At 42.4% G+C, this 25,818-nt stretch overlaps 2 protein-coding genes across 2 annotated transcripts; both read right to left on the bottom strand.

Moving 5' to 3' along the window:
* Window positions 1-4,125: 4,125 nt before the first annotated feature.
* On the bottom strand, window positions 4,126-5,061 carry LOC100763846 (olfactory receptor 8S1). Its single transcript, XM_027396018.1, has one exon. It carries the CDS (start codon window positions 5,059-5,061, stop codon window positions 4,126-4,128), a length of 936 nt encoding a protein of 311 aa, XP_027251819.1.
* A 19,453-nt stretch (window positions 5,062-24,514) lies between these two features.
* LOC100763561 (olfactory receptor 8S1) lies at window positions 24,515-25,441 on the bottom strand. Its single transcript, XM_027396017.1, has one exon. The coding sequence runs from the start codon at window positions 25,439-25,441 to the stop codon at window positions 24,515-24,517; it is 927 nt and encodes a 308-aa protein (XP_027251818.1).
* Window positions 25,442-25,818: the final 377 nt, after the last annotated feature.

Below are 25,818 nucleotides of genomic sequence, written 5' to 3'. Positions count from 1 at the left end.
AAATGGATGGAACTAGAAGAAACCATCCTGAGTGAGGCAAACCAGTCACAAAAAGACAAACATGGTATGTACTCACTCATATATGAATTTTAGACATAGAGCAAAGGAAGGATTACCAGCCTACAATCCTCATCACCAAAGAAACTAGGAAACAAGAAGGACTCTAAGAGAAAGATGCATGGACCCCTGAGAATGGGAAGGGGCAGGATCTCCTGAGCTAATTGGGAGCATGAGGGTAGGGGAGAGGGAGCTGGCAGAATGAGAGGAGAAGAGGAGGGGAGAGGAGGAAAAGGAGGAGCAGAAATGTTGAGTTGGGGGAAGAATAGAGGAGAGCAGGATGAAAGATATCATAACAGAGGGAGCCATTATAGGTCCAAGGAGAGATCCGGCACTAGGGAGATTTCCAGAGATCTACAAGGATGACACCAACTGACAATCTAGGCAATTGTGGAGAGGTTACCCTAAATGTCTTTCCCCTATAATGAGACTGATGACTACTTTATATGCCATCCTAGAACCCTCATCCAGTAGCTGATGAAAGCAGAGGCAGACACCCACAGCTATACACTGAACTGAACTCTGGAACCCAGTTGCAGAGAGGGAGGAATGAAGATCAAAGGGGCAGGGGCCAGCTGGTGAATCCCACAGAAACAGCTGGCCTGAACAGGGGGAGCACATTGACCCCAGACTGCTGTCTGGGAGGCCATCACGGGACTGATCCAGACCTCTGAACATGGATGTCAATGAGGAGGCCTCGACACTCTATGGGGACTCTGGTAGTGGTATTTTTCCCTGGTGTAAGAAGGGACTTTGAGAGCCCATCCCACATGAAGGGATGCACTCTTGGCCTGGACACATGGGGGAGGGCCTAGGCCTGGACCAGGATGATGTTGTGGAATTTGGGGAGTCCCTGTGGAGGGCCCTACCCTCCATGGGAAGTGGAGAGGGGAGAGGGGAGGGGGCTGGGTGGGGGTTGGGGGGAGAGGAGGGAGAAGGAGAGGGAGAGGGAGAGGGAGAAGGGACTGACATGTGAAGCAAGCTTGATCCTAATTTGAACTAATAAAAAATTATTTAACAAAAAATTCAGTCTCTTTAAAATCCAAAGGGACTGAGAGATGGCTCACGGGTTAAGAGCACTGATTGCTCTTCCAGAGTACCCAGGTTCAATTCCCAGCACCCACATGACAGCTCATGAGTTTCTGTAATTCCAGTTTCAGGGGACCTGACATCCATGGCAAAACACCAATGCACATAAATGAAGATAAAAACCAAAGTATTTTAAAATTCAAAGTCTCTCAACTGTGGGCTCCTGTAAAATAAAAAATAAATTCAATACTTTTGTAAGAGAGAAGAACCAGTGCCCAGTCATAATCTGAGCTAAGCAAACCAAACTCCAAGAGTATATATAACTCAATGTCTAATTATCTGGGATCCACTCATGATCTTCTGGACTCCTCCAAAGAGCTTGGGTCACTTCTTCAGCTCTGCCTCCTCAGCACACACAGCTTGTCTTCTAGGCTCCAGCTGGCTCCTCTCCTCACTAAAGCTGTTCTTGGCGGTTATCCCATGGTACTGGCATCTCTAAGACACTAGGGTCTTCTGCTGCAACTGGGCTATACTCTCACCAATATCCTCTCCTGGGATCTTTTCATGGTGCCAAGCCTCAAGTTCTCTTCATGACTCTCCAGTTATGGACTTCAGCTAATCTTGAGGATGAACCTTCACCAATGGCCTCTCCTGGCCTCTCACAGTGCCAAGTCTTAGCTTCTCTCCATGACCCCTTTGTACCTTCAAAACAAATACCACCTGGGTGATGTGTCAGCATGAGGTACAACCTTGGCTTCCCCTGGAACACAGCTTCTGAGTACTGATCCTGAGGAAACACTTTCCAGGAGACTTCCCCTCAGTGATGCTGGTCTCTTCTCAATCACAGCTGATTCTTCAGCCCCAGCTGACCAGACACCACAGATTCTTCACACAAAAGACTCTGGAGAGTCTTTGCTTCCCTCTGAAACTCCACGAGCCAGGCCTCCATTGTCTGCACTCACTGCTCTCAACACTCTTATTTCCAAGATCTCTAGAACATCCCACTGAGCTTTCAGCACTCAATGGCGTTTCTTGCTCAATGTTCCAAAGTCCTTCCATAATCTTCCCCCAAACAAGATTATCAGGTGAGTCACAGCAATGCCGCATGATCTTGGTATCAATTTCTGTCCTAGTTAGGGTGTGTGATGAAGCACCATAACCGAACAAACTCGAGAAAAGGGTTTATTGTAGTTTACACTTCCAGTCCATCACTGAAGGGACTCAAACACAGCAGGAACCTGGAGTCAGGAACTCATGCGGAGAACTTGGAGGAGAGCTGCTTACTGGCTTGCTCTTCCTGGCTTGCTCAGCCTGATTTTTTTTTTTTTTCAGAATCTAAGACCACCAGCTCAGGGATGGCTCCACTCACAATGGGATGAGCCCTCCTGCATGAGTCACTAATTAAGAAAATGCTCTACAGCCAGATCTAATGGGGGCATTTTCTCAGTTGAGGTTCCCTCCTTTCAGATGACTCTATCTTATGTCAAGTTGATATAAAACTAGCCAGCATGGTGTGTCTGTGTGCCTTTGGTTTCTACATTCCCTTGCCACCCTAGTTAGGTCAGTCCTTAAGCCACACAGATCACCACAATCTAAGCTACTCAGAATAGGTAATACTTTGGGGGATGTCCAGGCCCCAAATAATAGATCTACAGTGCAACCCTTGTACCCAAGTTCAGGCAACATCATGGAAGACGGAGAGAAAAAATAGTAAGAGTCAGAAGACCACACTTCACAGGGTCATAATAGAGACGGTGCACTCATGAAATCTCAACACAGGGGCATCTAAACAAGATCTGCATGGACCTGTTAGTGTACTACATGTATGGGGGATGGATTTCATAAGGTTCTACCTTTAGACAAAGAGCTATAGGCAATCAATGGCTCCTGAGGAAAGAGAATCAGTTTTCTCCAAAGATGAGCCCCCTAACAAGTGGTCAGCCCTAAACACATGTGCGCATGAGCAAAACTAAATGGATTCAGTAGGTTTTATGCAACACACCACACACCACACCACACGCATACACACACATACATACACACACCACACACACACCACACACATAAAAACACAAACACACACAAACCACATACACACAACACACACACACACATCACACACCACAACACACATATACACTCACACACATACACATATACACTCACACATATACCCCACACATACACCCTCCACAGCCTTACCACACCACACCACACACACACACACACACACACACACACACACACACACCACACAAACATACACAAACACATACACACACCACACACACATGCACACATACACATTCACACACACACCACACATATACCCCCCATAACCCCACCACACCACATCACACATACACACACACACACACACACACACCACACACCACATACCACACACACACTACACAACACACACACACAAACACAGATACACCACCCCACACACATACACATACAAACACACACACACACACCACACACAAACATATACACACACCACACACACACAAACACATACACCACCCACACACACCATGCACACACACACCACACACACCACATACATACACATACCACACACACACACACACACCCCCCACAACTAACAATGGTAATGTCTTAAAAATTTAAATAAGAAAGAATCCATGGGCTTGGGGATGGGATGGGAAGGGGGGTGTGGGTGTTGAAGAAGTTAGGAGGAAGAGTGGGTGACCATGCCCAGAAAACTTATTATGAACTTCTCCAAGAATTAATAGAAATATTTTAAAAATAAGATAACCAGTTCAGGGTTATAATTCTAACTATGAAACTTAGGAAGGAAGTTGTGGAAATGCTAGAGAGCAAAGCCAAGCCAGGAAGGGACATATGTTTTAGATATAAACTTTATCTAAATACGGTTTTATATACTTTTTCATTCTTATCATAGCCAGAGTACATAGGCCTCCCTTTAACTCAGTGGCCTAAAACTCTACTTTAAGTTGAAGCCCTTGGCAACACAGACTCTTTCCCTGCCATTCCGTGTCTTTGTCATCACTCTAAGTAAAGCAGGCATTTCCCGAGGGTCCTTTTCACAGCTGCCTTCACCTCCTTGTTTTTCAGGCTGTAGATGAGGGGATTCAGCATGGGTGTGACTGCACTGTACTGCAAGGAGGAGAGCAAATCCAGGGAAGAACCAGATGTGGGCATAAGATAACGAACCAAACCTGACCCAAAAAACAGGACTACGGCTATGAGGTGGGAAGAACAAGTATTAAATGCCTTGCTCCGCCCCGTGGTGGATTTCACGCTCAGGATAGTGGAGACAATGCGGGCATAAGAAAAGAAGATTGGGAGAAAGGTTCCGAGCCCATGGAGCAAGGTGGAGCAGATCAAGATGTCAACATTGATGGAGATGTCAGAGCAAGACAGAGGAAAGAGAGAGGGCAGCTCACACATATAGTGGTGTATGGTGGTGGCTTCACAGAAGTCCAGGTTGACAGCCAAGAGAACAATGACTAGTGAGCTGAGAGAGGCCAGACCCCAGGAGAGCAGGACCAGCTTCCGACAGAGTTCATTGCTCATTATCTGGCCATAGAGCAACGGGTGGCAGACAGCAGCATAGCGGTCATAGGCCATCATTGAGAGAAGAAAGGCTTCAGTGCCCGCAGTGATGAATATGAAGAAGACCTGAGCCAGGCAGCCCTCTATGGAGATGCTTTTCTTCTCAGACAGGAGGTCCTTCAGCAGCTTCGGTATCGTGACGGACGAGAAGCAGAGGTCCAGGAAGGACAGGTTGCTTAAGAAGAAGTACATGGGCGTGTGGAGGTGGGAGTCAGCCCTGATCACCAGCAGCATCATCAGGTTCCCGGTCATGGTGAGGAGGTAAATCCCCAGGAACAGCACGAAAAGTAGAGCCTGGATGAGGGGGTCGTCAGAGAGCCCAGTGAGAATGAATTCTGTGATGGCACTGTGGTTCCTCCAGGCCATTTGCGGAGGGCACTTCCTTGAAATAAAGTAGAGACAGGGTCTATCTCTAGTGAATGTGACTCTGTCCTTTGGGGTGTCATTCCATCTAGCCTACCCCTCCACTTTGCCTGGATTCTGCTCAGGAATCTCAGATCTGCCCTCTCTTGTATCTTGGTGAGAGTTTCAAAGTCTGTTTTGTCATCATTGATTTCAAGGCACAGTGTTCACATACTTCAAGAGAATTCTTTCCATTCCTCATCAGCATTTGAGGGAAAGTGTGTGACTCTGGACACTCCATTTACTCATAGTCTTAGCTTCTACTTCACTTAGTTCAGAAATTTAAACACAGCCTCTCGGTGGCAGGGTGAAAACATTTTTCTATAAGATTAGAGGAATCTGAGTGTGGTGGTGAAGACTTAAAATCTCAGCACCTTAGAAGCTAAGGCAGGAGGACTGTTATGAGTCCTAGGCCTTGGGTTACATATGTATTACTGGGCTAATCGCAGGTACAAAACCAAATGTTACCCAAAAAGGAAACAATGGATGTAAAGAGACTAATTTTAGCTATCTTTACAACAATATAATCATAAAATATAAATTAAATTTTTATAGGAATAGGGAGCCACAAAAGCAAAGCAGCTGGCATGCATAGAAGTCACAGGGACCCCACAGACAGCTCACTTCTGTAACTCCACACACTTAACACTTTTTCCATCCCTTTCTCTTTCAGCTGCTTTCATAGAAAATCTGTAAGAACAGGTAGGAAATTCTCATCCCTGGGATACAGAGTTTTGTCCCTACTTTTCCTGTGAGAATTTTGGTACCTAAGGATACTTTGTAATGTCAGTTTGGCAACATATAAAAAAAATTAATGGACACAGTTTCCTTTGGCTGTCAACTCTGTCTAGTTGGGATAACAGTGATAAGTTACAATTTCTTACTTTGAGATCCACCACCCACCTTTAATCTTTCAACCGTTTTACTTGTTTTTGGTATACAAAAGATTTGCTTCTTTCTGTGTCATTGTTTGCCTTTTCTAGCACTTTGAATATATCCCCCTTTTAATTTTACAGATCTAAACTTCCATGGGTTTTTCCAATACCACCTAAAGACTACATAAAAAATTGCCTATCTTGTAGACTTCCTTCTTCAACCCACATTTTCTCTTGCATTAGTCTGAATTGTGTTGCCTCCCATGTCAAACACGTATTTCAGTTTTCTTCTCCAGACTGTGACACAGACCATGATATAACATCTGTCTTAAAGCATCACTCCCTTTGGACACGATCAGAGCTCATTCCATACACATTCCAGACTGTACTTCTTCTACTGTCCTGCAAAGGCATGTTTTGGACAGAGCCTTTGACTACTGTAGCTGTAATTGCATCCTTTAATCCCTCAACAGCATTAGTGCCCAGAGGAGTTATTGCTGATCTTGTCTAAGGTGACTGCTGCTGAATTTCAAGGATGCTGCCATCAACAGAGTGCATCCTTCAAATCTCTGCAACATCTTCTGATGTCCTCAGTTTTGGAGAGGCTGCAAACAGTGCTGCATTAGGTTCAGAATACTGTTTGCATTGCTGTTGTTGCTCTATTATTATTTATCATCTGCTATCATCATAATATTTATTATTATTTTTAAAAATTTACTTGAACCCTATGTCCAAGAGGGACAATGCTCCTGGTAATGGCCATACTAAAAATATTGAAACCTGAATATGGGCTGTGTAAGTCATCATCCTGCGTAAATATCCTGTTTACTTGCCCCTTGTGATCTAATTTACCAGTTTTCTGCTTCTGTTTGGTTTCTATAATCAGCTTCTATGGTAGGCTTCTGCATTTTTTAAAAATTTATTTATTAGTTCTAGTTAGGGAACAAGCTTGTTTCACATGTAAGTCCCTTCTCCCTCTCCCTCCCCTCAACCCTATCCCTCCTCCCCCACCCCACCCTACCCCCCAACACATCCACCCACCACTCCCCAGGCAGGGTAGGGCCCTCAACGGGGGCTCTGTAAAGTCCACCAAATCTTCCTGTGCTGGTCCTGGGCCCTTCCCCATGTGTCCAGGGCCAGAGTGTAACCCTTCACATGGGATGGGCTCTCAAAGTCCCTTCTTGCACCAGGGAAAAATACTAATCCACCACCAGAGGCTCCCTGGAGTGCAGAGGCCTCCTTATTGACATCCATGTTCAGGGGTCTGGATCAGTCTTGTACTGGCCTCCCAGACAGCATCTGGGGTCGATGTGCTCTCCCTTGTTCAGGCCAAGTGTTCCTGTGGGTTTCTCCAACCTGGTATAGAACCCTTCGCTCTTCATTCCTCCCTCTCTTCAATTAAATTCCCCATTTCAGCTCAGTGTATATCTGTGGATGTCTGTCTTTGCTTCTGCATTTTTAAAAGGACATTTCATCTTGCTTATTTAGGTAGCTGTGATTCCAACCCTTCCATCCTCACCAGAAACCTTTAGACAGGTGATAAACCATTAAGAGAAATGTAAATTCTCATTATTAACAAATCTACTAATTTGAGCTCCAGCCCATCTTAGATCCAAGTCTAGGCCACCCATGTGCCTGGACAAACACCTACCTTTGTGTGCTGAGAGGTTAGAGCCAATGATGGGTAAACACAGGCAGCCGGAGAAGTTACTTTTGAGGATTCTGCACAGATGCAATAGTAAACACTGTTGAAAGCAAATGCTTTAAAATCCATATAAGCCAGTCAAGAGGGAGACATTTTCTGTAAATACTCAGATGCTTCAAGGTGTCTGTGCATAAAGCAAGCCTAAAATTCTTTCCATTCTGTTTCTTTTTAAAAGGGTACTCAGTGCTGAGTAGCAGCTGCAGACTTTGGTGATAAGAACACTGGATCCCAGAAAGACAAATACAGTTTGTCCTCACTTGTAAGTGGATACCAGACATAAAGCAAAAGATACCCAGCCTACAATCCACAACCCCAGAGAAGTTAGAACCCTCTTCCACAAACAGATGGAAGAAGATGCAGAGATCCTCAACTAACCAATGGGTCAAGCTCCTGGAGTCCAATGGAAGTGAGGGAGGGGCAATAATATGAACAAAGGAGTCAAGACCATGATGAGGAAACCCACAGAGTCAGTGGACCCGAGCTACTGAGAGATCACTGCCTGAGTTCTGACAAATGGGGAACCAGCATAAGACTGAACTAGACTCCCTTAATATAGGTGACAGTGTTATGGCTGGGAGAATATCTGAGGCCACTGGCAGTGGGTCCAAGACTTAATGCACAAACTGACTTAGTGGAGCCCATTCTATATGGAGAGATACCTTGCTCAGCCTAGACACAGGGGTGTTGGGGGTGGAGAGGTGCCTTGGTCCTGCCTCAATGAGATGATGGGATACTTAGTAGACTTCCTAGGGGAGGCCTTATCCTCTCTCAGGAGCAGATGGGAGGTGGAGGGGGAAGTGGAGGGAGCAGAAAGAGACAAGAGGGGGAGGGACAGGGGTTGGAATGTAAAAAAATAAATTAATAAAAAAGGTGCCGAAAAAGAACACTGGGTCCTCTGGAGGACCTTTTCCTTTGGGGTGTCATCCCTGCACTTTGCCTGGCCTCCACTCACATATCTCAGAGCTGCCCTCCCTTGTATCTCAGTGAAAGTTTCAAATCCTGTTTGCATTTTTTAATTCCTTCTCTCAAACCACATATTGTATGAGTAGACAGAGGCTGTGTCTCTCAATTGCTTTTCAAGTTATTATAAGGATCTGAGACCCAAAGTTGCTTTCTCACAGTAGTTGCTTGAAGCCATTATTGGAATAAAGGAGCGAGACATAGGTGTGGAAGGTGAGCCATGAAAAGGTGATGGGAGGGTCCTGGGGACCGAGGACTGCCACTCAGCCTGTAGGCACAGGGGGAATCAGTGTGTGGGTAGACAGCAGGGCTGGGAGAAGGAAGGGTTGCTTTCTGAACTGTCCTCTTCTGTACACACTCACACTGTGCCTGTGGTGAATGTATTTGAGAATGGTTTCAGTAACAGCAAAGCCGTAGTGCAATTCCCCTCACTGGAGATCAGGGCACGCTGGGAAACAGGTAACCTTACCAGCCCTGCATCTACTCTTATACATTTACTGCATTCTAGAGGTCTGCTTGCTTTAACCTCTGCACTCCCTCAGACTGAAAGGGTTTATGCTCGGTCTTTAAGTGGTTCTGTCATCAGTGGTAATCAGGGGCGAATAAAGACTTTTCTGATAAGATATCTAAGGCAGCAGGTACAAACAGACCTTTTGGAAACACAGGGGCATTTGGGTCCTGAGAGGAAGAGATGGTCTTCCATTTGTTAGGACATGCTAAGGGATGAAGGCTGGGAGGATCAGGGTGGAAAGAACCAATCAGAAAGTAGTAAGAGAGGTTTGCAGAAAAGGGGGGCAGTTAGCAGCAGAATTAAAACACAGAAACCCAGGGACAGAGCAAGATCAGAGAGTGTCACCTTACCATTCTCTTGGCTTTTCTTGGAGGAAGTAGCTGAAGTCCTGTCTTTCTCATCATGAGAGACATTTCACAGAAAAAAAAAATCTTCATATGAGGTAATCCCAATCTTAGCAGTCTGATTCTGCACAAAAGACATGTTTTCTCTTTGATCTCAAAGATCACAAGATGCTAGAATAATATAAACTCCAGAACTGTTGGCTACCTCACAGAACTACAGTTATTCTGTGGACCCCAGCTTGCAGTGCCATTGTGCAACGCAGGGCCCTGGAGGGAGAGAGAAGGGCATCTTCTGTCAAACTGTTATTTGGAAGAATAGACATGCATTGGTTTCAAACCTTCCCCAGCAGTTTCAGGTGCAGCCCCTGGCTTCATTTATTTCTTCTGTGACTTTGAATATTCTTGGAGAAGTACTATTTAAGGAAACAGATTCCCCTAACAGAACCAATGAGAAGACTCTTTGTGCTTATGCTGGGACCCAAGGGAAACTGAGCCAGTGCCAGGTTCCTTCTAATCCCAGCCTGAAACTGAGATTGGCTTCCAGTTTGCTGAGAAGTTGAGTTTGGAGGCACAGGGATGACCTGCAGGGCAATATTTGAAGATATAATCTATAAGAATTATTTAAAGCCTAGAAGTCATCTTTAATTAGAGTGGGAGTGGTGGAGAAGGGGAGAAAAAAAGGGAAAGGACTTAAAGTAAAAATAGAAAACATATCTTTTTATTTATGGCAGCGTGGGGCTGAGAGTGCCTGCGGGTGTCTCTCAAGGGCACAGAGCTGTGACACATTACAGATACCATGTCATTTTCTTTGTGTTTTGTTAATTTACTTTTTGTTTTTAAGTTAGAGTTTCAAATATCCCAGAATGGCCTTGAACTCACTATGTAGCTGAGGATGACCTTGAACTTTTGATCCAGTTGCCTCAAGCTGTAGAGTGCTGGGATTACAGGCGGGTGCCTATAATCCAACCACTCCTGATTTTCTGTGGTGCAGGAAATAGTGGCCAGGGCTTTGTAGAACGTTAGGCAAGCACTGTACCAAATGAACCATAGCCCTAAGTTTTCTTTATTTTTCTGCCCTAAAAAATTCATTGAGCCTTGAATTCCAAGTATATGATGTATTAAAAAACCAATCCTCACAGGATTCATATTTTTAAGTTTTAAATATACTTTTAATTTTTACTTAATGGGTATGGGTGTTTTCCCTGCATGTTTGCCTGTGCCTTACTTCCATGCTTGGTTCCCAAGGAGGCCAGAAGAGGGTGATGGGACTGAGGCTACAGATGATTTTGAGTGTGGGTGCTGGGAATTGAACCCAAGTTCTTGAGAGGAACAACCAATGCTCTTATGCACCGAGCTTTCTGTGCAGTCCCACATATAATGTATTTTTAACAGTTTGCCAAAGCAGAAATAATTCTGGCATAAAAGCCTATATGGGTTAAAAGATATCTAAAATAAGCTTATTATTTGATCAGGGAAGATTCAGCAGTATTTAAATCGAGTTAATATATAAATAACAAACACAGAGATTGCATTATTGTGAGTTGAACTCAAGTGATGCAGAAGTCCATAATACATTCTTTTACTCATCATTTCTTCAGAGAGAGCTGCCGACCAGGCACGATGAGAGACAGAGGATTCCAGAACCAACAAATTGTGATCTTAAAACCAAGCTAAGTTTTCTTATCTGAAAATAGTCTTTATTTGTTTGAATGTTTATTACTTCTTTTTTTGCATCATTGGCATCCAATTCACAGACCCACACATGCTAGGCAACTCCTTACCCCTGAACTACAACCCTGGCCCCAGCTTTTCATCAATGCCATTCTTTTAGAGAAGTTAAAGCTAGACTTGACTGATTTCTGAGCACCTGTTGGCTTGTTAGATATGAAATATCTAACAAGTGCCACCCCAGGGCTGGTGGTCCTGGGTTCTATCAGAAATCTGGCTGAGCAAGCCAGGGAAAGTAAGCAGCACTCCTCCATGGCCTCTGCATCAGCTCCTGCCTGCAGGATCCTGTCCTGTTTGAGTTTCTGTCCTGACTGCCCACAAGGATGAGCAGTGCTGTGGAAGTAGAAGCAAAGTAAACCCTTTCCTGTCCAAGTTGGTTTTTGGTCATGGTGTTTCATTGCAGCAATGGAAACCCTAACTAAGTCAACTGGCATGTTGACACAACCATGAGGGTAAACAGAGTCAGTGCCTTTGGCGCTTCTGGCAGGTTAGGACTCGATGTTTCTCTGTGAAGATCAGAGCCGCTGTGGACTTTGTTGGGGACAGCCAGGAAAAGGGTGTAAGTAGGGGTCATATCTTCTCAAAGTTGCCAGTTAATCCAGAGCAGGTCTATTTTAGCTATTTCCATCTTTCATGTTCTTATGGGAGATTTAAAAATATAATGTAATCTGGGCTAAAATACATTTGAAAACATTTGATCCAGTTTAACTCTTCATTGATTCTAAGTTAGGTAACCAAAGTGATTAAAAATGAGGCAGGTGGTGACATCATGATTTCCACACCATAAATTACTTTTGTTTTAGGTCCAGCAAACATGAAGAATCTAAGAGTTTAATTTGTTAATGAGAAAAGTTCATGGGGATGACATAACAATTGTGCATGTTTTTGGTGTTTGATTGTTAGTTTTTTACCAATGTTTGTTTTATAAATGTATGAAAAATATGCTCAATTTTACGTATGTTTCCTTTGAGATAACACAGTGAACCCAGTTTATAGATTATAGACTCAGTACTAAATGGGTGGTCATTGATCCCATGGAGGTAAATTGGATAATTCCAGGAAAGCATGTACAGAGGAAAGCAAAGATTCCCAAGGACAGAATTGTAGGTGAAATGGCATATTCATGGATGGTAGAAGTGGTAACCTCTTCTCAAAGAGACTTGGGTGGGCTTGTGTTTCTTCCTGGGAGTGACTCCCAGGAAGTACAAAGGCATAATGTGAGCAGGAAGGAAAACGCCAGAAGCCCCACAGTTCAGGCAGTCAAGGATCTGGATGCACCCCTCAAGAGTTCCCCTTTATGATTGTGTAGCTTGTTTGAGTAAGTCTTCTCTGACATTCACCACCTGGCCATGTTAGTATTCATCTTCTGAGCACAAGCAAGAAGTTAGGACAAGACAGTAAACATATTCAGAAGACGGTCTGAATATGGCCTGAGTTGAAATGACACTGTATGGTGCAGTTATCTGTTTATGACTGTTCCTTACCCTCAGCTGTTTTCTTAAAGTGGGGACCGAGGTGGCAGGCACAGCAGCTGGAACAGAAGGTTAGCGCTCACATCTTAAACTCCAGCACAAAGCAGACAGAGTGAGTAGAAATAGTGTGACTCTTTTAACTCTCAAAGCTCACCAGCAGTGACACTCTTCCTTCAACAAGGCCACACCCCCTAAGCATGCCCAAACAGTAGCACCAACTGGGGACCAAACATTAAAATGCTTGAGAATATGGGGGACACGTCCTCCAAACCACCATGAGTTCCAATGTTCAAATCATTGCAGAGACTTGCATTCTGGGTACTGAATGGAGAGAGTATGTCAGTTTTGGGAATGTAATAGAAGAATAAGTGGACAAAGACATTGGAGTCATAAACATGGGCTTCCACAATGATGCACCAGGGGCTCAGGACAGACAGAGAGAAAATGAATCTGTAGTGGAGTGGTGGTGATGAAATGGATGGAACGAGGAGCTTGGAATTTGAGAGTCACAGTGTAAGCAAAAAGCAAGATGGTCAAATGATAGAAGAATACAGAGGGCCTTAGAATGACCTTGCTGGCACCATTCATACACAATAAAGGATTAGATCTTGAGGGATGCCATACAATGCCTAAGTCAAATTGAATGAGAGTAGAGTCAGCGCTGGAGGACTTGACATGACTGCCAATCTGCGTGATCCAGCACCATTAATGCTGCAGCTGCCTGCTTTTCATGTCATTAGGAAGTGAGACAGACCGGGCCACTGTGAACCTAACACCAGAGTGCAGGGCAAGCAGGAGTATGCACAGTGGCAGATCAAATTAATGAATGCAAAAAGGACACATTTTAGGAGTATCATTTTGATCTTTGGGCTCATGTGTACTGGGATCTCAATAGCTCAGTTTCCATGCTCTTAGGGGCCTGTGACCCACAGCCATCACAAGTCTCAGTCCCCTGGTCACAGTGACTAGCTTGACATGGGCACTGGACTTCCTAGCCCAACTGTTGGTAGTTTTCCCTACTTGAACTTTATTAACTTGATTCTTTCTCCATTTAAGCCATTTTTCTTTATCCATTATCATGACCAACCACTTTCTTATTAAAAACGAACCCCTCAACCTTTGTACCACTAACCAATACTTTTTATATCTCTCTATTTATTGAACATCCTGAAATCTGGCTTCTACTTCACTGATACTGCCAGTTATCTTACTTTTACACGTGTCTGGAAAAGATTATTTCAGAGCTGGGTGAACCAGCTGTGGATGTGGACATGCCAGGATAAAATTGGCTCAAACATACTCTCTTGAAGATGGATCACTGGAGTCTTGCTCGTTGCTTAAAAATCTTTACAACCAAGTTTAGATTTCACAAATAGTGATGACATTGTCTCAATCCTTTTAGAGACTGCTGAATTGACTTTTCTGCCCCCATCCTCTCTCTTCCCTCTCCTCCATGCTCTGTGTGATTTGAACCTAGGATCTCATGCATGGTCGAATTAACAAAACATTTTATCAATGTGTGTCTGACATGCAAAATTCTGTACATGATCAGTTTGGAGAGTATAAACTCATAAAACTATTACTATAGTTGATGCTGTTAATGTTATGTAAATTTGTTCTTTGCCTTCAAAACACAGCATGCTTACACAATTCCATACAGGCATGCTGTATGTATATAAGACATGCTGTAAGGTAGACAGACAGAACTTACTCATAGCATATATAAAAAAGCTTTGTACCTTTTAACAGCAGCTCCACATTTTTCTTATCTCTGACCAAAGTTCTCTCACCTACCAGTCTCCTCTGTGCTTCTCTTCCTAATGCAGTAGATGTTTTCCTGAGCCCACCTTCCTTCACTTAGCATATTGTCCCTCAGGCTTATCTGTGATGTTGCAAATGTCAGAATTCTTTTTTTTATAAAGGCTGAATATATTTCATTATTGTGTGTGTGGGTATGTATGTATGTATGTATGTATGTATGTATGTATGTTTTAGTTTATATGTATGTATGTATGTATGTATGTATGTATGTTTTAGTTTATATGTATGTATGTATGTATGTATGTATGTATGTATGTATGTTTTAGTGTATATGTATGTATGTATACATGTTCAAGTGTGTACATGGCTGTGAATGTGTGTGGAGGCCAGAAGTTGAGACAGAGTCTAAACTTGTAGCATAATAGAAGAGCAGTTCTCTTCTAGACCTGCTCATGGCAAGTGCTGTAGATCTCTAAGCATTTTCCCAGTGCTGGGCTTACTGTCACGTGATGCAGCTCCTAGATTGTATGTGGGTCCTAGGGAGCCAGCTTTGTAGCTAGCACACATCCCTCCCCCACTCACTTACTCTTTATTCATTTGTCTATATATATTTAGGTTGTTCCTATGTTTTGGCTGTTGAGAACAATGCTGCGATGAACATATGGGTGTTTTTTGTTTTTTGTTTTTGTTTTTGTTTTTTTGAGACATCTTTAGGCTGTCCTGGAACTAGATCTGTAGACAAGGCTGGTCTCAAACTCTCACAGACCTGGCTGCCTCTGCCTCCCGAGAGCTGGGATTAAAGGCATGTATCACCACCCTGCCCATATGGGTTTATATTTTATGTTTTAAATTTTTATTAATTTTTTAATATTTTTAAAAAATTAGTAACAAGCTTGCTTCACATGTCAATTCCTCCCTTCCCTCCCCACTCTTCATCAACTCCCCCAAAATCCCACCCCATCTGCCCTCTGCTCCCCAGGAAGGTTGAGGCTCTCCATGGGGGATCTCAAAAGTCTGTCATATCATCCCAGTCAGGGCCTTGGTCATGCCCCATGTGTCCAGACTGAGAGAGCCCTCCATGTAGAATGGGCTCCTAAAGCTCATTTGTGTGCCAGGGCCTGTCTACTACCTGAGGGCCCATAGATTTCCAGGCTTCCTCACTGACACCACATTCAGAGGGTCTGGGTCAGTCCCATGCTGGCCCCTCAGCCATCAATCTGGGGTCCCTGAGCTCCCCACTTGTTCAGGTCAGCTGTTTCTGTGGGTTTCACCAAGCTGTTCCTGACCCCATTGCTCTTCACTCCTCCATCTCTGCAACTGGGTTCCAGGAGTTCAGTCCAGTGTTTAGCTGTGGGTGTCTGCCTCTGCTTCCATCGACCACTGGATGAAGGCTCTAGGATGGCATATAAGGTAGTCATCAATCTCATTATCGAGGAAGGGTATTTAAGGTAGCCTCTCCACTATCGCTTAGATTGCCAGTTGGTATCATCCTTGTAGATCTCTGCAAATCTCCCTAGTGCCAGATTTCTCTTTAAACCTATAATGGCTCCCCCTATTATGATATCTTTTATCTTGCTCTCCTCTATTCTTTCCCTGACTCAACCTTCTTTATTTGTAATAGCCATTATATGGAAGCAACCTAGATGCCCCTCAACTGAAGCATGGATAGGGAAAATGTGGTCCATTTACACAATGGAGTACTACTCAGTGGAAAAAAATAATGGAATCTTGAAATTTGCAGGCAAATGGATGGCACTAGAAGTAGCCATCCTGAGTGAGGTAACCCAGCCACAAAAAGACAAACATGGTATGTATTCACTCATATATGGATTTTAGACATGGAGCAGGGCATTGCCAGCCTACAATCCCACTGCCAGAGAGTCTGGGAAACAGGGAGGACCTTAAGAGAAACATGCATGGTACTCTGGAGAAGGGGAATGTTACAGGATCTCCTGAGCAAATGGGAGCATGTGGGTAGGGAAGAGGTAGCTGGGAGCTGGGAGAAAGAGAGGGGGAGAAGAGGAGGGCTACTGAGTTTTTTGAGTTCATTTTCTATCCTGCCACTTTGCTGAAGGTGTTTATCAGCTGTAGGAGTTCCCTGGTAGAATTCTTCAGGTCACTTATGTAGACTATCATCTGCAAATAGTGAAAGTTTGACTTCTTCCTTTCCAATTTGTATCCCCTCGATCTCCTTTTGTTGTCTTATTGCTCTAGCTAGAACTTCAAGGACAATATTGAAGCGGTATGGAGAGAGTCGACAGCCTTGGCTTGTTCCTGATTTTAGAGGAATTGAGTTGAGATTTTCTCCATTTAGTTTGATGTTGGCTGTCGGTTCGCTGTATATTGCTTTTATTATGTTTAGGTATGTTCCTGTTATCCCCGATCTCTCTATGACCTTTATCATCATGAAGGGGTCTTGGATTTTGTCAAAGGCTTTTTAGCATCTAGTGAGATGATCATGTGGTTTTTCTTTTTCAGTTTGTTTATATGGTGGATTACATTGATGGATTTTCATATGTTGAACCATCCCTGTATCCCAGGTATAAAGCCTACTTGATCATGGTGTATGATTTTTCTGATGTGTTCTTGATTCGATTTGCCAGTATATTATTGAGTATTTTTACATCAGTGTTCATGAGGGAGATTGGTCTTGTAGTTCTGTATCTTAGTTGTGTCTTTGTGTGGTTTGGGCACCATGGTAATTGTAGCCTCATAAAAAGAGTTTGGCAATGATCCTTCTGCTTCTATTGTGTGGAACAATTTGAAGAGTATAGGCATTAGCTCTTCTTGGAATTTCTGGTAGAATTCTGTGCTGAAACCATCTGACCCCGGGCTTTTTATTGGTTGGGAGACTTTTGATGACTGCTTCTATTTCCTTAGGGGTTATAGGTCTATTTAAATTGTTTATCTATTCTTGATTTAATTTTGGTAAGTGATATCTATCCATAAAATCATCCATTTCCTTTAATTTTCCAATTTTGTGGAGTACTGGTTTTCATAGTATAACCTGATGATTCTCTGGATTTCCCCAGTATCTGTTGTTATGTTCCCCTTTTCATTTCTGATTTTGTTAATTTGCATGTTCTCTCTTTGCCGTTTGGTTAGGTTGGATAAAGGTTTGTCTATCTTGTTGATTTTCTCAAAGAACCAACTCTTCGTTTCCTTGATTCTTTGTATTGTTTTCTTTGTTTCTACTTTATTGATTTCAGCTCTCAATTTGATTATTTCCTGGCATCTCCTCCTTCTGGGTGAATTTACTTCATTTTGCTCTAGAGCTTCAGGTGTTGTGTTAATTCTCTAGCGTGGCTATTCTCTAGTGTCTTTATGTGGGCACTTACTGCTATGAAGTTTTCTCTTAGAACTGGGTTTGGGTATGTTGTGCCTTCGTTTTCATTGAATTTTAGGAAGTCTTTGATTTCTGTCTTCACCCAGGAGTAATGCAGTTGAGCATAGTTCATTTTCCATGAGTTTGTGGTGTTTCTGCAATTTGTGTTGTTGTTGAATTCTAATTTTAAGCCTTGGTGGTCTGACAAGATACAGGGGATTATTCCATTTTTTGTATCTGTTGACATTTGCTTTATTGCCCAGTATATGGTGGATTTTAGAGAAGTTTCCATGTGGTGTTGAGAAGAAGGTATATTCTTTAGTGTTTGGATGGAATGTTCTATAGATGTCTGTTAAACTCAAATGTGTCATAACTTCTGTTAGTTCCTTGGTTTCTTTGTTAAGTTTCTGTCTGGTAGTCCTGTCCAGGGGTGACAGTGGTGTGTTGAAGTCTCCCAATGTAAGTGTGTAGGGTTTAATGTATGATTTGTGTTTTAGTAATGTTTCTTTTATGAATGTGGGTTCCCTTGTATTTGGGGCATAATCGATGTTCAGAATTGAGACTTCACCGTGATGGATTTTTCCTGTGATGAATATGAAATGACCTTCTTCATCTCTTTTGATTAAATTTAGTTTGAAGTATAATTTGTTAGATATTAGAATAGCTGCACCTGATTGCTCCCTAGGTCCATTTGATTGGAAAATCTTTTCCCAACCCTTAATTCTGAGGTAACATCTGTCTTTGAAGGTGAGGTGTGTTTCTTGTATGCAGCAGAAGGATAGATCCTGTCTTCATATCCATTCTGTTAGCCTGTGTCTTTTTATAGGTGAGTTAAAACCATTGATATTGATGGATGTTAGTGACCATTGATTGTTGATTCTTGTTTGTTTTGTATTCATTTTTGGTAATGGCATTGCATGTGAGTTTTTCTCCTAATTATGGCTTTTGTAAAGTGCAATTATCGATTGCCTACATTTTTGTGAGTGTAGTTAACTTCTTTGTGTTAGAGTTTTCCTTCCAGAAGTTTCTGTAGGGCTGGATTTGTGGACATGTATTGTGTAAATCTGGTTTTCTTCCAGAATATCTTGTTTTCTCCATCTACTGTGATTTGAGAGTTTTGCTGGGTATAGTAGTCTCGGCTGGAATCTGTGGTCTCTTAGTGTTTGTAGAACATTTTTCCAGGACCTTCTGGCTTTCAGAGTTTCCATGGAGAATTCAGGAGTAATTCAGATAGGTTGGCCTTTATATGTTACTTGGCCTTTTTCCTTCCCTGCTCTTAATATTCTTTCTTTGTCCTGTATGTTTGGTGTTTTGATTATTATGTGGCACGAGGGGACAATTTTTTTTTTTGGTCCAGTCTATTTGGTGTTCTGATGGGGAATGTACTTCTGTGTATGTTCATCTTTTTGATTGTTGAATAAAGTACTGTTTGGCCAATGAGGCAGCAAGTTAGGTGGGACTAGGAGTCAAGGAGGATTCTGGGAAATGTGGTAAAGAAGTAATGATCCAGGCAAGAAATGACATAGCAGAGAGACTCATACATGAACAAGGGAGTAGGTCATTGGGCCCCTTCTCTCTTCCTCCAGAGTCACTATGTGATCCACCAGCAAGAGAGGGTACCAGCAGAAGGCATCCTCTATAAGATAAGTCTTATAAAATATATAGGTTTATGATAATTAAGACTGAGCTAACAGATGAGAAATCCTAGTCTTTGTCTAAGCAGCATTTGTACCTAATATAAGTCTTTGTACATTATTTGGGGCCTTAACGCAGCAAGCAGAACTCAGGCAGCTGGCAGAAAGCACCCACATGGTGGTAGGGCTAGGGTGGCTTTTGGCAGAAAGATTTATTGTAACTGTGTTTGGTAAGCTTCTTGTACTTTCTTTCTTTCTTTCTTTCTTTTTTTTTTCTTTTGGTTTTTCGAGACAGGGTTTCTCCGTGTAGCTTTGGAGCCTATCCTGGCACTCACTCTGGAGACCAGACTGGCTTCGAACTCACAGAGATCCGCCTGCCTCTGCCTCCCAAGTGCTGGGATTAAAGGCATGTGCCACCAATGGCCGGCAGCTTCTTGTACTTTCATAGGCATGTCTTTCTTCAAACAGGAAAATTTTCTACTACGATTTTGCTGAATATGTTTTCTGCACCTTTGAGCTGGGCTTCTTCACCTTCTTCTATACCTATTATCCGTAGGTTTGGTTTTTTCATGGTGTGCGATATTTCCTGGATATTTTGTGTTAAGGATTTGTTGTACTTAAGATTTTCTTTGTTTGATAAGTCTATTTCCTCTTGTTTATCTTCAGCGCCTGAGATTCTGTCTTCCATCTCTTGCATTCTGTTGGTTATGCTTGCATCTGTGGTTCCTGATTGTTTACTAAGCTTTTCTATTTCCAGCATTCCCTCAGTTTGTGTTTACTTTATTGTCTCTGTTTTAGTTTTCAGATCTTGAACTGTCTGAATTGTTTCCTTCAGCTCTTTTGATTGTATTTTCTTGGCTTTCCTGAAGAGATTGGTTTATTTCTTGCATTTTTTGGTTTGTTTTTTTCTTCCATTTCTTTAAGGGATTTTCTCATATCCTCTTTGAGGGCCTCATTCATTTTCATAAAGTTGTTTTTAAGGTCATTCTCTTCTGCTTCATCTACATTGGGATGTTCAGTTCTTGATGGTGCAGAGTCTCTAGACTCTGGTGGTGTTATATATGTCTTTCTGTTGTTGGATATGTTCTTATGCTGTAGTCTTCCCATCTCTTCTTCCAATGTAGGTGGGGGTCTCTCCTTTTCCTCTCAACCAGAGGGTGTAGGCGCAAGACTGGAATGTCCCTCAACCATATGGTGTAGAGCAAGACTGGAATCCATATGGGTGTATTTTTTCCTCCATTTTTATTTGAATTAGAAACAAGATTGTTTTACATGTCAATCCCAGTTCCCTCTCTCTCCCGTACTACCTCCTCAACCAACACCCTACCTATTTCATACCCTTTCTGTTCCATATGGGTGTGTATTTTTAAGATACTTATTTTAATTCCTTTCAATAGGTAACCAGATGTGAGTTTGGTGTGTGTGTGTGTGTGTGTGTGTGTGTGTGTGTGTGTGTGTGTGTGTTCATTGGATTGCATAATACTTGTATTTTTATGTTTAAGTATTTTTAATTTTATGCATATGAATGTTTTGCCTGCATGTAGGTGTATGCATTACATGCATACAGTGCTTGCTGCATTGCATGCCTTTGCTTTCTTGGTGTCCTCCATCCCTTCTGGCTCCTACACTCTTTCCTCCTCTTCTTTGGGGTTCCTGGAGCTTTGAGAGGAAGGATTTGATGGAGAGATCCCCTTTATGGCTGAGTGTTGATGGTCTCCCACTCTCTGCATAATGTATGGCTGTGGCTCTCTTTTCCCATCTCTTGCAGGAGGAAGCTTTTCTGATGATGGCTGAGCAAGACACTGATCTATGTGTATAGCAGAACATCATTAGGGGTCATTTTATTGTAGGGGTGAAGGCTCTATGTAGGGTCTCAGAGGGCAGCTGAGATTGGACGCTCGGAGTGCTGACCCTAGGTTATCAGTTTATCATGTAATTGATTTCTCCCCAATAAAAGTAACCTATGTCATCCCTATCCTGTGTATGATAATTTTACTCCAACAAGTAGAATACCTGAATCTTGAGGTAGATAGATACCCATATTCCTGAGGAACTGCCACACTGGTTTCCATAGTACCTCTACAAGTTTGTTCTCCCACAAGCATTGGCTGAGTGTTCCCCTTACTACACATCCTCACTAGCCTGAGCTGTCACTAGTGTTATTAATCTTAGCCATTTTGATGGGTGTAAGATGTAGCTTAATCCCCCTCCCAAAAAGGGAAAAAATTTTGGGAAAGATAGTCCCCCCCAAAAAACATTTGGTTTGGTTAGAATGATGCCACTAAAGTAGTGATTCTTAGCCTTTTCCCTCTTCTGTTTTATTTTTCCTCTGAATGATGGAGTTTTCAAAAGAAGATCTGATTTTTTGTTTAGGCTACTTGTGTGGATCATTGATTAGTGTTGCCATGAACATGTAGCTATGATGGCAAGGCAAGGCTGGAGACTTCCTACCTATTCGGCAGCTTCATTTTTTGATAAGCACCCCAAGTCTGTCACAAGCTACTGCACAGCTCCCTAACTGTTTGGTGATCTTGCCATCACAGCCCCCTTTTATAAAGAAGGTTTTGATTCTGCATTGTTACCCAGCAGTTTGGGGAGGGATTGGAGAGATGGTTCAATGGTTAAAAGCACACAGTATTATTGTAGAGAACCTGAGTTTGTGTCTCAGAAACCATATTAGGTGGCTTACAATAATCTGTAAATCTTGACACAGGGAATCTGATGCCTCTGACCTCCATAGGTATTTGGTCAGAAAGAACCTTAGTGAAATGTTGGAAGATGCTTTTTCTGCAGATGGTTGGTAGATTATAATGTGGTGTGAGAGTGGCTGAGCTACAGAGATCAGTTTCCATTCAGCGATACCCTGTGCTAAATTTGGAGTCCTAAGAGGAAACTGGTGAACCTCCAGACTTGGGGTGAGAAATATTCAGACAGAAGCACTTGAAAACCTTAAACCCCTTGAACCATCTTTGCTTGGTACTGTGTTGGCTTTTTTTAAGGTATTGATTTGGGTAAAATATGGTTGTTCTGTTGAATGTCAATCTGCCTGAATTTGTTTTTATAAATGTGGTTGAGATTTAAGCCAATAGACTTTGATAAAACACATTGTTCTTCACAATGTGATTTGGCTTTAGTGTGATTGTTATATATAGAGCTTATGGCTTTATAAGTTTAGAGGTAAAAATTTTAAATAATATCTTTTATTTATTTTAAGATTTATTTATTTATTTATTTATTATGTATACAACATTCTGCTTCCATGTATATCTGCACACCAGAAGAGGGTAGCAGATCTCATAATGGATGGTTGTGAGCCACCATGTGGTTGCTGGGAATTGAACTCAGGACCTCTGGAAGAGCAGTCAGTGCTCTTAACCTCTGAGCCATCTCCTCAGCCCCTTCTCATATTTTTGATATTTTATTATTAACACATTGCTTCCCCTGTCCATTTCCTCTGTCCATACCCTCTCATATATCTTCTCCTTGTTCTCTTTCAAATTTATTTTTTCATTCCTTCTTACTACCTACATCTTCACATATATATAACTTCTTCAGTCTGTATAATGTTTCTTGTATGTAATTTTTCAGAACCAATCATTTTGTATTGGACAACCAGTTAATGTGCTCTTCCTTGGGGAAGACTATTTCTCTGTCTCTCAAAATTCTTTAGTTGCCTGATGCTCTTTGTATAAAGTTGAGATCTCATGGTCTTTCCCCTTTCCTCTTTGTTGTCTAAAGGTAAATACGTTTGTGAAAGAAAAAATGACTTGAATTTATACTGAGAGGTTAAGGTTGAAATAATTGTTGACTTTATGTCTACAAGAATCAGGGGGTTTGTAGACATGGCTCAGCAGGTGACAATACACACTCACACTGGTTTTTGCCAAGGACCTGATTTCTATTCCAGCGTTCATATCAGATGTCTCAACCTCCAACTCTAAGGGATCCTAATCTATATGGCCTAGTCTATTGAACTGAATTAATGTTCGTCTCCCTCACCCCAGACACACAGGCATATACATAATTATAAACAAAAATAAAAAATATTTAAAAATAATTTATCAGATAAATAAAAGGCTATTTCATTTAAGCTACAGCTCTGAAGAATCAAATCACTAATAAGTTTCACCTGGTCATGGACTGCAATGTAGATTAGTAATCATCCAGGACAATTTTAGATCAATGAATTAATATCTTATTTAGAATTACTGTTTAATATAGTTTTATTTGGGAATATTGATCTTTTCAGTTTTTGAATCATAATTACTTTAGCCCTGAAACTGTATAATTTTGTTATTCGATTCTAGAAAAATGTATATAACATTAATGTTTAGTAAGACTAACTTTGGAAATTATCAGTGCTTCTGCTCTTTTTAGTATTTTAGTTTACCTATGAAAGGTCCTTATTATGTGTGCCCCCATGACCTGTTTGTGAGGTGCTGGTGATCAAACCCAAGGCTTCATGAATGCTAGGCAGGTATTCTAACAACTGAGTTACTCCCTCCACTCAGGCTTTGTTATCTTCCAAGGTCTGGATTTGAACATGTAGACATTTTAACCTTTGTTTATTAACAGCCATTTAATGATAGATTTTGTCTTCCCTGAAGACTCATTGTAGTGCTTCATAGCTTTAGCATGCAACAGTCTCCTGTCTACAATAGTCTTCATGCAGTTTTGAGTTATTGTTGAACTGAGATTTTCTTTTCTTTGTAGTAAAGTTGTCATTAGAAAATTCACCAAGTCTTCAGGATTAGATTCAGAATCCTCTAAATTGGTCTTTGCATCTCCCTCCTCTTGTTTTTTGGTGAGAGCAAGGGAACTCTGAATCTAGAGCTGTGCACTTACTAGTCAAGTATTCTCAAGTATTCTCTCACTGTGCTGTGTTCCCAACATGTATCTGTCCACTTTGGTTATTTTATTGTCATATTATTATCCTCTGTGGAATACTATCTTCGTATTCTGTCCCAACCAACAGAATGTAGACTTTCCTAGTAAAAGTCCAAAACCAAGAGCCTATACCCCCAGAATATCTGACACCGTGTGTTTGAAGGATGCGGGATAAAAGAATAAATGTAATGATGCCATTTTACATAGTTCATTACCTAAAGCAGGTACTTTCTCAGGGTCCTATTCACAGCTGCCTTTACCTCCTTGTTTTTCAGGCTGTAGATGAGGGGATTCAACATGGGTGTGACTGCACTGTATTGCAAAGACAATAGCAAACCCAGGGAAGAGCCAGAAGGAGGCGTGAGATAGCAAAGAAAGCCGGACCCAAAGAACAAGGTCACTGCGGCAAGATGGGAGGAGCAGGTGGAGAAGGCTTTGCTTCTCCCTGTGGTGGAGCTGATGCTCAAGATGGTGGAGACAATGCGGGCATAGGAGAAGAAGATTGGGATAATGGTTCCCAGCCCATGTAATAAGCTGGTGCAAAGCAGGATGTCAACGGTCATGGAGATATCGGAACAGGACAGGGGGAAAAGGGCAGGCAGCTCACAGGTGTAGTGGTGAATGGTTTGAGCCTCACAGAAGTCCAGGTTGACAGCCAAGAACACAATGATGGTTGCATTGAGAGAGGCCAAGCCCCATGAGACCAAAACAAGCCTCACGCACAACTCAGTTCTCATCACCTGGCCATAGAGCAGCGGGTGGCAGACAGCAGCATAGCGGTCATAGGCCATCATTGAGAGAAGAAAGGCTTCAGTGCCCGCAGTGATGAATATGAAGAAGCCTTGAGTCAGGCAGCCCTCTATGGAGATGCTTTTCTTCTCAGACAGGAGGTCCTTCAGCAGCTTCGGTATCGTGACGGACGAGAAGCAGAGGTCCAGGAAGGACAGGTTGCTTAAGAAGAAGTACATGGGCGTGTGGAGGTGGGAGTCAGCCCTGATCACCAGCAGCATCATCAGGTTCCCGGTCATGGTGAGGAGGTAAATCCCCAGGAACAGCACGAAAAGTAGAGCCTGGATGAGGGGGTCGTCAGAGAGCCCAGTGAGAATGAATTCTGTGATGGCACTGTGGTTCCTCCAGGCCATTTGCGGAGGGCACTTCCTTGAAATAAAGTAGAAACAGGGTCTATCTCTAGTGAATGTGACTCTGTCCTTTGGGGTGTCATTCCATCTAGCCTACCCCTCCACTTTGCCTGGATTCTGCTCAGGAATCTCAGATCTGCCCTCTCTTGTATCTTGGTGAGAGTTTCAAAGTCTGTTTTGTCATCATTGATTTCAAGGCACAGTGTTCACATACCTCAAGAGAATCTTTCCATTCCTCATCAGCATTTGAGGGGAAGTGTGTGTCTCTGGACCCTCCATTTACCCATAGTCTTAGCTTCTACTTCACTTAGTTCAGAAATTTAAACACAACCTCTCGGTGGCAGGGTGAAAACATTTTTCTATAAGATTAGAGGAATCTG

The sequence above is a fragment of the Cricetulus griseus genome, chromosome 2, assembly GCF_003668045.3.
Source record: "Cricetulus griseus strain 17A/GY chromosome 2, alternate assembly CriGri-PICRH-1.0, whole genome shotgun sequence".
Taxonomy (NCBI): Eukaryota; Metazoa; Chordata; class Mammalia; order Rodentia; family Cricetidae; genus Cricetulus; species Cricetulus griseus.
The sequence above is the reverse complement of the archived record's forward strand: the minus strand, read 5'-3'. Positions and strand labels throughout refer to the sequence as shown.

Bases quoted from the DNA above. Each gene is read 5' to 3' on its own strand.
- LOC100763846 (XM_027396018.1), bottom strand. From the start codon at position 5,061: ATGGCCTGGAGGAACCACAGTGCCATCACAGAATTCATTCTCACTGGG.
- LOC100763561 (XM_027396017.1), bottom strand. From the start codon at position 25,441: ATGGCCTGGAGGAACCACAGTGCCATCACAGAATTCATTCTCACTGGG.